Raw genomic sequence first — 14322 nt, 5'->3', positions numbered from 1 at the left:
GACCCATCGCGACCCCATGGACAACATTCCTCCAGGCCTTCCTGTCCTCTACCATCTTCTGGAGTCCATTTAAGTTCACACCTACTGCTTCAGTGACTTCATCCAGCCACCTCATTCTCTGTCGTCCCCTTCTATTGCTCTCAATCTGATGTTCAGTCTTATCTCTTGTTTGACCACGTCCAGCTTGCCTTGATTGATGGATCTTACATTCCAGCTTCCTATGGAGAAAAGATCTTTCCAGCATCGGACTTTCCTTTCACCACCAGATGCATCCACAGCTGAGCATCCTTTTAGCTTTGGCCCAGTCACTTCACTCTTTCTGGCACTACTAGTACTAGCCCTCTGCTCTTCCCCTTACTGGACACCTTCCGATCTGAGGGGCTCATCTTCCAGCATCATATCTTTTTGCCTTTTGGTACAGTCCATGGGTTTTTCATGGCAAAGATACTGGAGTGGGTTGTCATTTCCTTCTCCAATGGATCACATTTTGTCAGAACTCTCTGTTATGACCTGTCCGTCTTGGATGACCCTGCACGGCATAGCTCATAGCTTCATTGAGTTACGCAAGCCCCTTCACCACGCCAAGGCAGTAATCCATGAAGGGGATACATACATATATACATACATACATACATACATCGCCAAGACACTTCCAATTTTACGCGGGAGAAAACCCGAATTACCAAAGATTTACATACAAACACCTGCAAAAACCTCAGAAAACAAATACATACATACACTCTGCCCTCTACTGGATAACCAGCTCAACTGTTCTGTTCTCCAAAATAACTAATCCAGTAATTAGGATGTTTCTGTAACTTCAGCATTAAAATAGAGCTAATTCCATTTCACTCCCCAATATTTAAAGCTTGCTTCAACTGTATATAATACAGTGAACTAAGAGAGAATGATAGCGGGTACATTTTAAACTGATAAAAGATAGTTGTCCTCCTTGCGATTGTATTTTATGGTTAGTGGCCATTTGCCACTAAACAGAACAATGTTCCTCTATAGAAGCCTGTTCCTGCCCATCCTGGGGACCAAAGCCATTTAAGCAAAAACATGACTTTTCACTCACTGTAAGTAAGCTATTTTGGTACTGAAAAATCTGCCCACATGTGGTGATTGACAGAGGCAGGACTAGAATTGGCTGCTTGTTCTCTTCCATCCAATGCTCTATGCCAGTGATGGCGAACCTTTTAGAGACCAAGTGCCCCAAAACTGTCCCCCCACTCGTCTCCACTCCGCCCTGCCCACTGGGCCATCCACCACCTCCATGGCCCGCCATAGATCACCCAGGCAGCCCAGCAGCGCCATGGTGGCCACGCCCTCCGCCCATGCCCCACAACATCATCTGCGCACAACGGGGCACAAGGGTAGAGTCTTGTCCCAACTGCCCGGCTACCATGTCCTTGGCTGCGCTGCTTCGTGTGGGCCATGCCCAGGGGCAACTCTCCTCTGGGAGGGACCTGCTGGTGAGGAGGGGGCTGTGGGAGGAGGCGGGGCTGGGGAGACAGTGCGTGTGCCCACAGAGAGGGCTCTGAGTGCCGCCTCTGGCCACCCGTGCCATAGGTTCGCCACCACTGCTCTATGCAAAGAGGCTGATTTGGGGATGGCACTTTGGCTCCCCAAAACGTACCTGCAACTAAGAGACGGGCCAGGGTTGGCAGTGAACCAGACAGGGCCCGCTGGACTCAAGAGGATTTGTCCTGATTCCTGTACATGCAGGGCCTTCTCCCTACAATGTCACTCATGAAGACTGCCAGGTTATTTCCAACAGTATTTGATGTGGCAGTTATTGGAAACAACTGCAAAAAACGCCATTTGACAAAGACACAGACTCCCGTTTTGTGCAAACTGAAACAAAATGTAGTTTCTAGAACCAAGTCAAAAAGTTCAGCCATGCTTCTCCCTTCGAAGACGTCCCAGGAACAGCTGCCTGGGAAAAAGCAGCCTGAAAGCCCTGGGAGATTGCCAGGCCAGATGGGAGATTCCCTATTAGAGCAGGACAAATTTTCAGCTATTTATTCCAAAGCGATGGATATAGAACCGGGCTGCCAAAAACGACCCCTTTTCCGGCAGCCACAATCGCGCGCCTTTTACACAAGCTCTCAACTTTGTAGAAAAGTTTTTTTCAACTTTGCAAACTTGCCAGGCCGAGCCACGCAGAAGCTCCTCTTGAGAGTTTTGGCTGCCGTCTTCTGGCTGCCGTCAAGAGGCTCGCTTAAAGCCAACCTTCCCCCCCCTCACCCACCCACGGCTGGAGCTCAGCGCCCATCATCCCCAACTTTGCTGGGGCAGAAGCACGTGGGAGCGACGGCCGGAAGAGGCGGGAAGGAGCGCAGCAGCAGCAGCAGCGCCTGCCCGACTCCACGCTCGCTCCTTCAGGAAGCGCCCAGAAGGGAGCCAGAGCCGCGGACGGGTTAGTTCGCCCCCTCGACCCGCCTGGCGTCTGAATGCAGGGAGGGAGGCTGGGGAGGGTCGCGCGGGCCGGCTGGGCGAGGCAGCCCCCCCATGCAGCCAAACCGTGGAGGGGGGGAGGTACAGCTGTCCTCCCGTCGTACGGGGGACTCCAGGGGCTGCCCAAAGTCGGGGCAGCTTGAGACCAGCCCCCGGGGGTCTCCTTCCAGGCGGCAGGGAGGACCCACGGCCAGGCGGGGTCCCAGCCGGCCCCTCGCCCCGGCGGGAGGAGGAGCTGCCCCGGCGCCCTCTCGCCTGCCCACGGACTGGGAGCTGCATTGCCGCCCCCAGCGCTCGCCCGCCTGCCCGGAATCCTCCGCGGGCGGGGACGAGGACCAGCGCCCGCTGGCCTTGCCCGCTCCGGGCCCCCGCTTTGGCGCCGCGCGCCGATTGGTCCGTTTGAAAGCGGCGGCGTGGCGTCATTGGCGGGCGGGCGTCTGCGGCGCGGCGCGGTTAATTTGAATCTGCCGGCGGGCCTCGCAGAGCGGCGGCGGCGTCGCTTTTGGTCCGGGAGGCTCTTGCGCCGTGGAGGCACCGGCGGAGGAGCGGTAAGGCGAGGCGCCCGCGGGAGCCCTGCTTTGCAAGGCTCCGGGGGCTGGCTAGGCGGGGACAGGCGCACCCCGCCATCCAGGCCAGCGGTGGAGCAGCACCGGGCCCTCCCGCGGAGCTCTGGCCCCGGGGTGGGAGGTCGTAGCTCTGGAGGCTGGGTGCACACACACACCTCCGTCCCTGGCGAGCCTCTGCCGGGGATGGAGCTGCGAGAAGGAGACGTTGATGCGTCCCTGTGGAAAGGACTCCGAGGCTGGGCAGACCCAGCTGGTCTTTCCCAGGCAACTGCAAGAATGGAGGGGTCCAAAAAGCTTCCTTGGGGTGGGAGGGAAAGCACTTTTCTGTGCAGCTCTTAAGCTGAAGGTGAAGGGGTCAAAGGGAGGAAAATCAGCTGAATTGGGCTGAGTTGGGTTCAGGCCCATGGAGGAGGGCCTGTGGCCTTCCTGGGTGGGGAAAGGGCACGCATCAAAAAGGAGGAGGAAGTTGGCTACAAATGGTTACTCTCCTTGGTTCTTTCAGCTCGAATCCTTTGGCATGATGGACGACTACACCAAGATAGAAAAGATTGGTGAAGGTAGGTGCCCCCTGATGGGGGAGACCTCCCAGTCCTCTCGCATGAGGCTTCCTTCTTTTATATCAGTGGTTCTCAACCTGTGGGTCAGGACCCCATTTGGGGTCGAACGACCATTTCACGGGGGTCGCCAAACAACGCAGTCCGCCATTTTTTTCCCTAGCTGTGCTACTCCCTTTTATTCTATTGGCTTTTGAAAGCCAATAGAGTAGACTCTCTTGAATAGCGTCTAATTCTATTGGCTTTCAAAAGCCAATAGGAATTGTCCAGGCTGTCTCTGCCCTGCTGAGCCCGCCAAAAGTCCCATTCTGCAAATGATGCTGCACCAGTTGAGTAGTCCTCGACTTATGACTGGTTGAGTAGTCCTCGACTTACGACCGGTTGGGGGTCGCGGCATTAAAAAGAACCATTGCTTTAAGCTCATGCCTGCCGCTTCCGTGACTCCATCTGTCGTCCCGTTCTTCTCTTGCCCTCCATCTTTCCCAGCATCAGGCTCTTCTTCTCTTTTTAATCAGGCATTAAAAAGGTTGAGAACCACTGTATTTATATTTATATAAATATAAAAACAATATATATATATATATATAAACAAGTTTTATCAGTTTTCCAATTTAACATCCAAGTATTTAGAAAGCATCATGGTGACTGGGTAATCAATAGTTCAGTGACAAATTTTTTAGTACATATCTCAGGTTACATTATCAAAAATTCCTTCTCTACTTAAATATATTTTTATTTTATTTCATAAACATTTTCTATTTCTCATCCTAGTACCATGGTGGCGAACCTATGGCACGAGCCCTCTCTGTGGGCACGCGCGCTGTCGCCCCAGTCCTAGGCCTTTTGCTGCGTTTTATAAAACCTTTTCACTTTAGGCCTCCGCAAAAAAAAAAAAAAATGTTCAATCACTCAATCAATTTCAACTTCTCGCGGGAAAAAAAAGATCTCGCAAAGTTGGAATTGATTGATTGAACTTTTTAGTCCCACCCAGTCTGCTGTTACCACCACAGCCATGCCCACCCAATGGGCCACACCCACCTGGCACCTGACGATGCATAAGTGGGTTTTGGGTTGCAGTTTGGGCACTCGGTCTCTAAAAGGTTCGCCATCACTGTCTTAGTACATCACACCCTACTAGTAGAGTAACCTTTATTGTCTCAAATTCATCATCTATATTTTCTGGGCTAAGCAATAGTTCAAGGCCGATTATTTAATTGGCTTCCTTCTTGTCTCTCATTGAATTATGCTGCAAAGAAGCTTATGGGACGAAAGTCTTTTGAAATATATATATATATATATATATATAAATCAGATAAAATGGGAGGCTGTACCAGCCAAACGTTTTCCTCTCTTCCCGTGGAGATTTGGAGCTTTGTAGTTTTGGAGAAAGCAGAGGTCCACCTCAGCCGTCAAACTCCTAGTACCCAGGATTCTCCCAGGAACTCAAGGTTTAAAAACCAAACAACCAAAATGGTGGGACATCAACACACCTCACACGATTGCGGACTACCCACCAAAAGTCTTGCAAGAGAAAATACGAGGTAGTTGCTTTGGGGAACAGAACGGTCATCTTTGTGACCCAACATGGAGACGATATTTTGGCCTTGGTCGGTTTGTCTTGGGCTCTTGGTGCACAAAACCTGAAGAGGGATCGACTTTATTCTGCAAAACTGTCCCTCAGCCATGCCTCTTAATTTGGTAAATAAGATGTGTTTTCTCTTCTTGTGAGCTTCTGGAAAGAATTGGGGGGCCTTTGTGTGTTCCCCAATCATCCAAGTTCATCCCTCTCGGGTGCCAAGTTGCTTTGTTTGGTGTTCTTTCTTGGTGTCCCTCTTCCAAGCCTTGGCAACCCCTTCCCTCGCTTCATTCACGATTAAAAAAATTCAACAGCCTCCCCGGTTGCCTTTTCCCCTTGTGCTAGGAACATACGGCGTGGTGTACAAAGGCAAGCACAAGGCCACTGGCCAAGTGGTGGCCATGAAAAAAATCCGTCTGGAAAGCGATGAAGAGGGTGTTCCCAGCACGGCTATCCGGGAGGTTTCCCTGCTGAAAGAGTTACACCATGCCAATATTGTGTGGTGAGTACAACACTGTGATTCCATGTGGCAAAAAGGATGCTTTGTGTCTGTGGAGAGACAGGGAAGAAAGCTATGCCACTCTATTTTTCCACATCATTTACACACGTACCAACACACATCCCAAACAGGCCTTTCATGAAATACAGGCAATATCAGGAAATGCCTAGGTACTGATGGTCCTCGACTTATAGCCACAATTAGGACCAGAATGTCTGTTGCTAAGAAAGGCAGTTTGTTAAGTGAGCGGTGCCCAATTTTACTAGCCTGTTGGCCATGCTTGTTAAACAAATGACTGCAGTCGTTTGTGGAGTGACTTACGCAGGGGCAGAAGCGAACCCAGCTTCCCCCATTGACTTCACTTGTCAGATGCTGGCTGGGAAAGTTGCAAATTTTGATCACAGGACCCTGGCACTCTACAACCATCGTAAATGCACGCTGATCCACCCGTTTCTGCCCTCAGGCCTTCAGATCTCCAACTGCAAAAACAATGGCTTAGCTCAGGACTTGAGTTTCTGAGATTGCGATGCTCTTTGGAACTCGGCTGCAGTGCATTTAAGCGAGGCTTCTTCCGGGTGGAGGGGCTTGGGGGAGGTTATGCTTCAGGGGTTTGATTTTTATGGATAAAGATGGCATGCTAGTTCATCCCACTGTGTCTGTTTACCCCTGGTGAAGTCTAGCTAGTCTGTGGTCTTGCCTTATTGGTTACAAAATATTTATTTAGTTAAGATGAGCATTAACTGGGGATACATCTAATGGGCTAATAAAATGTCTTGCTTTTGAATGCTTATGATAGCCTTTCCAGGGAAAATGCAGGGAACTTCAAGTGGAACAGAAGTTTTCATGATATGAAAAATAAATGAAAATGTCTACACTTGCTGTGACAGCTTTTAGACATCATGCTGAACGAGATTTTTTTTTTTTTAGTCTCCTCCAGAATCACAATTGCTTCTCCCTGGCCCTTCCCAGCAGTGGGAGCATCTGAGCACACTAGAGAAGAGTATTAATTAAATGATATAATTAGATAATCATTAATTTGGCCTTTTGTGGGGAATGAGAGAGCTTGCAGAGTGGTTAGAGGGAGCTGTTGTGCTGGCTAGAGTGAAGGAGTTTGAGTTGTCTTCCCTTGTTCAAACAAATCTCTTTAGTCTTCAGGATGTTCTTATGCAAGACTCAAGGCTTTACCTTATCTTTGAATTTCTTTCCATGGATCTCAAGAAATACTTGGATTCTATCCCATCGGGACAATATTTAGATCGTATGCTCGTTAAGGTAAGAAAGAGTAAAATAAAACAAAAAAAGGAGGGTCCGGAAAAAGTTCTAGTTCATTTCTGCCGTGAGCCTCCTAAGGTTGAGATTGGTGGAAGCAGCAATAAAAGCATTGAAGTGTTTATAAAAAGTTGTGGGTTTTTTTTTTTTTTTTTTTGAGGGGTTTTGGCCAAGGAATTCCTGCTTATGAACTGCAGAGTGCACCATCTGTCAAAGACAGCTGTTGTGAAGTTCAGCATGTGCCAAATAAGCTTAGATTTTCTTACTGCTTTTGCAAGTATCTGTCTACGCTCAGGGACATCCATAATGACCCTTTTCTGACAAAGTCATCATGCAATCCTAGCACTTACAGACTTGCATCAGAAATTCAAGTACAGTACTGGCCAAAATTGTGGAAACCTTTTGGGGAAAGTGTACAGTAGAAATGCCACTGTTGGTTAAGTTTCCACCCATTTTTCTTCTAATTTCTTTATAACTGTAGCCTTGTCCATTTCATAATACTATTTTATATCGCTTTCTGGGCAACCAGTCAACTCTTTGCACCATGACTTTAATTTTATCATGTTTTACAAGCTCACTAAAGGAAAGAAAACAAAAAAACCCAACCAACTGGATAGTGATCACATAACACACTGACCAATGTCCTCCTCTCACCTTCAATACAGGACATCAATCACTGACTCCTACTGTGATCTGATTGGCTCATTGCCAAAACAAGATGACACCCGATTGGCTCTCTAAACACTCATGCTCATTGGCTACAATCATGAAGGAAAGCTACCTGAGATCAACTAAGCAAGTTGTGCTTCCTTTTTCTGGTTATTTGGCTATACCTTTTCGTAGAATACAGTATAGATAATTGAACAAACTATGTTGCATTACGTTCTTGATTAAATTATCTTTCCATTGATATATAATTTTATGGTACTACTCCCCCCACAAAGTGGTGTTATTAGCCATCAAACCTCAAAAATATATTTTTCCCAAAAGGTTTCCACAATTTTGGCCACTACTGTATGTAACTGTTGGCTGATGCATGACTGAGCATCGTTGAGTGACGCTGATTGGCTATGGATGCTACAGAAGATGTTACCATTCTCTGAAGTTGAAATCTTTGCTCTTGTGATTCTTTCAGAGTTACTTGTACCAAATCTTGCAAGGTATTGTGTTCTGCCATTCAAGAAGGGTTCTCCACAGAGACCTGAAACCTCAGAACTTGTTAATCGATGACAATGGTGTGATTAAACTAGCCGACTTCGGGCTGGCACGCGCTTTCGGCATCCCTGTGCGTGTCTATACACACGAGGTAAGGGAGCAGGTGTGGCTCCTCCTTCACACAGGATCAGATCTCTGAAGAGGTTGAAGCACTTCCCTTTGGATGGGGGGGGCAAGGGCCCCATGGGGAGAATATAGGGGCGGCCTGCAGATGAGGCCGTTGGGAGTGGAAGGCGGCCCTGTGTGAACAGACGTTTGGCAGCAGTTTGAAACTGTTTGAAAACTACCTTCCTTCTTTTGGTGACAACGGTGCTAATGTGGGCTCACTGAAGGAGAAAATGGGTCTTGAGTGCCTGTTAATCATTCATCCTGAAGAGTTTAGGTCACAGGTCGGCAACCCGCAGCTCTGGAGCTGCATGTGGCTCTTTGAGCCTTCTGCTGCTCCCAGTCCTCCGTCATTTGCAGAGAGACAGAGAGAGGTCTCTCTCTCTCTCTCTCTGTAAAAAAAGTGGCCTCATGCTGTTCTCCCAGCTGACAAGCTTATTGGGCAGGGCTCCTCCTTTGCTGTGTCTCAGGAAGAAGCAGCAGAAAGCTGCAAGCAGCAGCTCTCTCGCACTCTCTCTCTCTCTGTCTCTCTCTCACACACACACACTCACACTGAGTTGGGGAAGAGGACTGGCAGACCAAGAGCAGGAGAGAGCCAGCCCAATAAGAATGTGTGTCAGCTTGTCCGAGAACAGCGTGAAGCCAGCTTGCCAGGTGAGCTTATTTTGAAATAGCAGGTAAAATCTAATTGCTGATCTCCTTTCTAGGTTGTAACCTTGTGGTACAGATCCCCAGAGGTCTTGCTTGGCTCTGCCCGCTACTCGACTCCCGTAGATATATGGAGCATCGGGACCATCTTTGCAGAAATGGCCACCAAGAAGCCACTGTTCCACGGAGATTCGGAAATCGACCAGCTCTTCCGGATCTTCAGGTATCAAGACAATCAAGTGGGGCAAGTAAAATCTGTGGCTTGGGTGTCACCTTTGCATGCTCCTCCCTTGAGATAGACATCTGTGGGGTTCCCTGATGAATTAGGATTGGTCTGCTCATGGTTCCCGGCTGTTCTCATGACAGACAACTCTACAGTAGTGGCCAAAATTGTGGAAACCTTTTGGGAAAAGTGTATTTTTGAGGTTTGATGGCTAATAACAACACTTTTCTTGAGTAGTACCATAAAATTATATATTAATGGAAAGATACTTTAATCAAGAACGTAATGCAACATAGTTTGTTCAATTATCAGTACTGTATTCTATGAAAGGTTATAGCCAAATAACCAGAAAAAGGAAGCACAACTTGCTTAGGTTGATCTCAGGTAGCTTTCCTTCATCCGATTGTAGCCAATGAGTGTGAATGTTTAGAGAGCCAATCGGGTGTCATCTTGTTTTGGCAATGAGCCAATCAGATCACAGTAGGATTCAGTGATTGATGTCCTGTATTGAAGGTGAGAGGAGGACATTGGTCAGTGTGTAATGTGATTGCTATCAAGTTGGTTGGGGTTTTTTGTGTTCTTTCATTGAGTGAGCTTGTAAAACGTAATAAAATTAAAGTCATGGTGCAAAGAGTTGACTGGCCGCCCAGAAAGCGATGTAAAATAGTATTATTAAGTGAACAAGGCTACAATTATAAAGAAATTGGAAGAAAAATGGGTGGAAATTTATGGCATTTCTACTGTACACTTTTCCCAAAAGTTTTCCACAATTTTGGCCACTACTGTACAGGTGGTTGAACTATGCCTCTGCTGACCTGCTGTTACGTATGGCTAGAACTACAGATGAGTTTCAGAGTGTGAAACAGCATTTCCTTTGTAGAGTTGCCAAAAAATAAAATTCAGTCCGCAGTGCGTTAAGTGGAACCCGCTCAGATGCATTTGCCAACTTCCCTTAAAAGAGGATTGCTTCTGGTGCCGATGGGCTGATCCACAGCTCTGCAACGTTCAGAGCAATAAAAGAAGTGGACTCACACACACCTGTTGTGTCCTATTACATCCCTCCTGCTGCACTAATGGAAGCAAAATTATATTTTCCAGCCTGAAGGTGGCTCCCCTGTTTCTACCCGGTCCTGGGGACCCACACAGGCACAGCCAAAGGACAGCCTTTTTTTATTTTTTTTATTTTTCTTTTTGCTGCTTAGCCAGCTGGTCTTCACCCTCCAAGGGTGGGATTCTGAAAGTCTTCCTTCCGAGGTCTCCTAAGAGAGCAGACTCAACCCACCCTTTTCTCCTCTTCCTGACAGAGCTTTGGGGACCCCCAACAATGACGTGTGGCCGGAAGTAGAATCCTTGCAGGATTACAAGAACACGTTCCCCAAATGGAAACCAAGCAGTCTGGCGTCGCAAGTGAAGAATTTGGACGATGAAGGCCTGGATCTGCTCTCCGTAAGTGACTGCATCGCTCTTCTGCGGGATCTGGAAGTTGAGTCATGCCAAGTGGGCTTCTTTTTCTTTTGAGTTTGAAACCTTTTGCTGCTTATCCAACTATCTTCTTGAGTCTGACCCATTCGGTCCCCCCCCCTAACCAACTTACTCAGACTGAAAAGGCTATTTGGGTAAGCAGTGAAAAATTTCAAACTAAAATGGAAAAGAAGTCCAGCTGTTATACCTCAATTTCCAGACCATTCTAGCTGGATGACTGCGAATCTTAATAATAATAATAAAGTTGGAAGGGACCTTGGAGGTCATCTAGTCCAACCCCCTTGCTCAGGCAGGAAACCCTATACCATTTCAGACCAATGGCTGCCCAGTCTCTTCTTAAAAACTTCCAGTGTTGGAGCATTCACCGCTTCTGGAGGCAGGTTGTTCCACTGGTTAATTGTTCTCACTGTCAGGAAGTTCCACCTTAGTTCTAGGTTGCGTCTCTCCTTGATTAGTTTCCATCCGTTGCTTCTTGTCCTGCCTTCAGGCGCTTTGGAGAAGAGCTTGACTCCCTCTTCTTTGTGGCAGCCCCTGAGAGATTGGAACATTGCTCTCATGTCCCCCCTTGTTCTTCTCTTCATTAAACTAGACATACCCAATTCCAGCAGCCGTTCCTTATACAATCTTCATCAACATCTGCACACCCTTAAAAGGCCCCGTCCTCAAAGTAGCCATTTTGATTCTTCTGAAGGGGAAATAAGATGTCTCTCTTGGTTGTTAGACCGGATGGCCAAGGCATTGAGCAGAAAGCAGATGGTCAGGCTTGAGAAAAATAGCTGCTGGTCTGCAAATTGTGGTTTGGTTGAATTGTTGCTGGGAGAAGCCAGGATTTTATGGAAGGTTATCTTTGCAAATAGTTCTTGATGTAGCCATTTGTTTCAAATCCAAATGTGTCCCTAATGCAAGTGTGAAGTCTGCTGTTAGGATAACAATTTGTTTGGCTTGTAGCTTCTGGATTAAGGGACAGCCGCCGGTTGTCCACACAGTTATTCTAACAGGTACAGTAGTGGCCAAAATTATGGAAACCCTTTGGGAAAAGTGTGCAATAGAAATGCCACCTTAGATTAAATTTCCACCCATTTTTCTTCCAATTTCTTTATAACTCTAGCATCCCTTAATAATACTATTTTACATCGCTTTCTGGGAAACCAGTCAACTCTTTGCACCGTTACTTTAATTTTATTACGTTTTACAAGCTCACTAAATGAAAGAACACACAAAAAAAAACCCAACCAACTTGATAGCGATCACATAACACACTGACCAATGTCCTCCTCTCAGCTTCAATATAGGACATCAATAACTGACTCCTACTGTGATCTGATTGGCTCATGACCAAAACAAGATGACATCCGATTGGCTCTCTAAACACTCATGCTCACTGGCTACCCTCATGTGAAGGAAAGCTACCTGAGATCAACCTAAGCAAGTTGTGCTTCCTTTTTCTGGTTATTTGGCTATCACTTTTCACAAAATACAGTACAGAGAATTGAACAAACTATGTCGCATTACATTCTTGATTATATTATCTTTCCATTGATATATAATTTTATGGTGCTACTAAAAAAAAAAGTGTTATTAGCCATCAAGTCTCAAAAATACACTTTTCCCAAAAGGTTTCCACAATTTTGGCCACGAACTGCAAAATAGGGTTTTTCTGAGCCAGGTGCATGCAAATGAGTTGCATTCGTATAATCTGCCAGAGGGACGGTGCCAGGAAGGGTTCTGCCAAATGAGATCCGGTCCTGCCTTTTCCGTGGTTCAACATTTTTCTTCCTAGCATCTTCCCACAAGTGCAGAGTCTGCTTTTTTTTCATTCTTCTCAACAGGATGTCCTTCTGTTTCTCTAGATGCAGAGTGGTCATCAGGATGACTCAATAGGTCGCTAGTTGTCTAGTATATATTTGTGATTCTGACTTTCCGTGTCCTAACTTGTTTTGAGGTACTTCTTGTGAAGTTGTGTAGGACAGCAGTCCCCAACCTTTTGGGTACCAGGGACTAGTTTCACGGAAGACAACTTTTACACAGATCGGGGCCCGGGGGGGGGGGGAGAAACGTGCAACCTAGATCCCACGTATGTACGGTTCCCCTCGCCCACCGCTCACCTCTAACTGTGCAGCCTAGTTCCTAACTGGCCACGACCAATACCGGCCGGCAGCCCAGGGGATGGGGACCCTGTTTAGGATCACGCCTGTGATCTATTGCTTGTTCTAATGTCCAGAAGACATAGTATTTCTCATCTTGTATTAGGTGAAGGAGATGACCGGTAGGTCTAGAGTGGGCATCTCTCCCCTTCTTAACATCCACATAGGGCAGACATGTCAAACACAAGGCTCGGGGGCCAGATGCGGCCCGCGACGTGGTGTCATGTGGCCCAAAAAGCCATCCTGGAAACAGTGAGGGAGCGGGCCCCGCTGCCTTGGCCCTGGCCCAGGCCAGCTGGGAGCCAATATACAATTTTGTGATGGCCATCTATGCTGAAACGCATTCAGTCTTAGCTCCACAAGGCCGTCTGGAAACAGTGAGGAACAGGCCCCGCCCCCTGGGTGCATGCTGGGGAGGTGTCACCCTTTGTAAGGAATGAAGAAATGGACCGTGCCTTGGCGCTTGCCCCAGTTCCCCCTCCCCCTTCTGCCAGAGACTCTCAGATCTGTCCCACTCCTGCCCAGGCCCCCACAGGCATCCTTGACAGGAACGATGTTCAGCTGGCCATGCCCACCCAGTAGGCCACACCATCCACGCCCACCCAGTAGGCTGCAGCCACCTTGGCCATACCCACCTGGCCACCCAAGGGCAACCGCAATGCTGATGCGGCCCTCAGTGAAATTGAGTTTGATACCCCTGACGTAGGGAGACTGTGATTCTGCCATAGGGCCAAGACCCCACCAAATATAATAGCTACCCATGGCGACCACTGCCTTCCCTGCCGTACTTTATTTGGGTTAACGGTTAAGGCTCTTTGAATTAACAGATTACAAGCTAGCCTTCTGCAGGGCAACTGACATTGTACTTCCAAGAACCTTTTTGGGCTCCAGAAGCATATTTAGAAACGCTGGTTAGTTTCATCCAGTGCCTTGCTTAAGAGGATCACACCTATGGACAGGGAAGGAAGAAGCATCAGCAGAGAATCACCTAAAGAGTTTTTCTTCTTGTCTCTGGTGCTTTGCTTGACCTGGCCATGCCCTCTGGGTCAGCCATTTTGTGACCGTTTTATGCAATCTAAACACCAAAAAATGGCGGCAGAGGTAGGAGACCTTCTCAAGTGAGACTGAAGAATATGGGTCAAATGTTTCCTGCCCTGCCGAGGACGCCCACCGCTCCGTCCTTCTCGTCTGTGGATTGTCGGTGGGTGATGTGTGTCCCTTTGTTCTGACTTGCAGAAAATGTTGATCTACGATCCCGCAAAAAGGATTTCCGGCCGTATGGCCCTGAATCACCCATACTTTGACGATCTGGACAAATCGAAACTCCCAGCCAACCGGCTCAAGAAATGCTAACTGTTGGTTTGCGGAGAAGCTGCTGTGCGGGAGTTTGCTACGAGAGTATGCAGAAATCGTTGTTCCTCTTTTTTTATATGTGTCTGTCCTGATCTAATATTATAGCCCTGTTTAGAGTACCTTAAATGTAAAATCCTCCTCAAATGTAAATATTTAGCGATTCAGCCTCAATAAACTTGTGCACTGTTAATTATTCCCACCGAGATATAAATAAATCCTTCAAAACTA

At 47.5% G+C, this 14322-nt stretch overlaps 1 protein-coding gene across 2 annotated transcripts; it reads left to right on the top strand.

Annotated features, from left to right (window-relative positions):
• The first annotated feature begins 2319 nt into the window (after positions 1-2319).
• Positions 2320-14322, top strand: CDK1 (cyclin dependent kinase 1). Of its 2 annotated transcripts, none has more exons than XM_039366290.1 (8): positions 2320-2422; positions 3529-3583; positions 5502-5658; positions 6804-6927; positions 8060-8230; positions 8952-9115; positions 10420-10561; positions 13978-14322. In XM_039366290.1, exons 2-8 carry the CDS (start codon positions 3544-3546, stop codon positions 14092-14094), a joined length of 915 nt encoding a protein of 304 aa, XP_039222224.1. In that variant the 5' UTR covers positions 2320-2422; positions 3529-3543; the 3' UTR covers positions 14095-14322. The 2 variants fall into 2 exon arrangements, with proteins under 2 accessions (XP_039222224.1, XP_039222233.1); XM_039366299.1 differs by lacking the exon at positions 2320-2422 and adding an exon at positions 2879-3008.

Source organism: Crotalus tigris, unplaced genomic scaffold (assembly GCF_016545835.1).
Source record: "Crotalus tigris isolate CLP2741 ecotype Arizona unplaced genomic scaffold, ASM1654583v1 scf7180000017598.18339901613:2243638, whole genome shotgun sequence".
Lineage (NCBI taxonomy): Eukaryota > Metazoa > Chordata > Lepidosauria > Squamata > Viperidae > Crotalus > Crotalus tigris.
Note: the sequence above shows the minus strand (reverse complement) of the source record. Positions and strands in the feature narration are given on the sequence as shown.

Excerpts from the sequence above, each read along its gene's own strand:
- CDK1 (XM_039366290.1), top strand. The coding sequence starts at position 3,544 with ATGATGGACGACTACACCAAGATAGAAAAGATTGGTGAAG. Across the intron at positions 5,659-6,803 it reads CACCATGCCAATATTGTGTG|TCTTCAGGATGTTCTTATGC; the intron begins GTGAGTACAACA and ends AAATCTCTTTAG. Across the intron at positions 10,562-13,977 it reads AAGGCCTGGATCTGCTCTCC|AAAATGTTGATCTACGATCC; the intron begins GTAAGTGACTGC and ends TCTGACTTGCAG.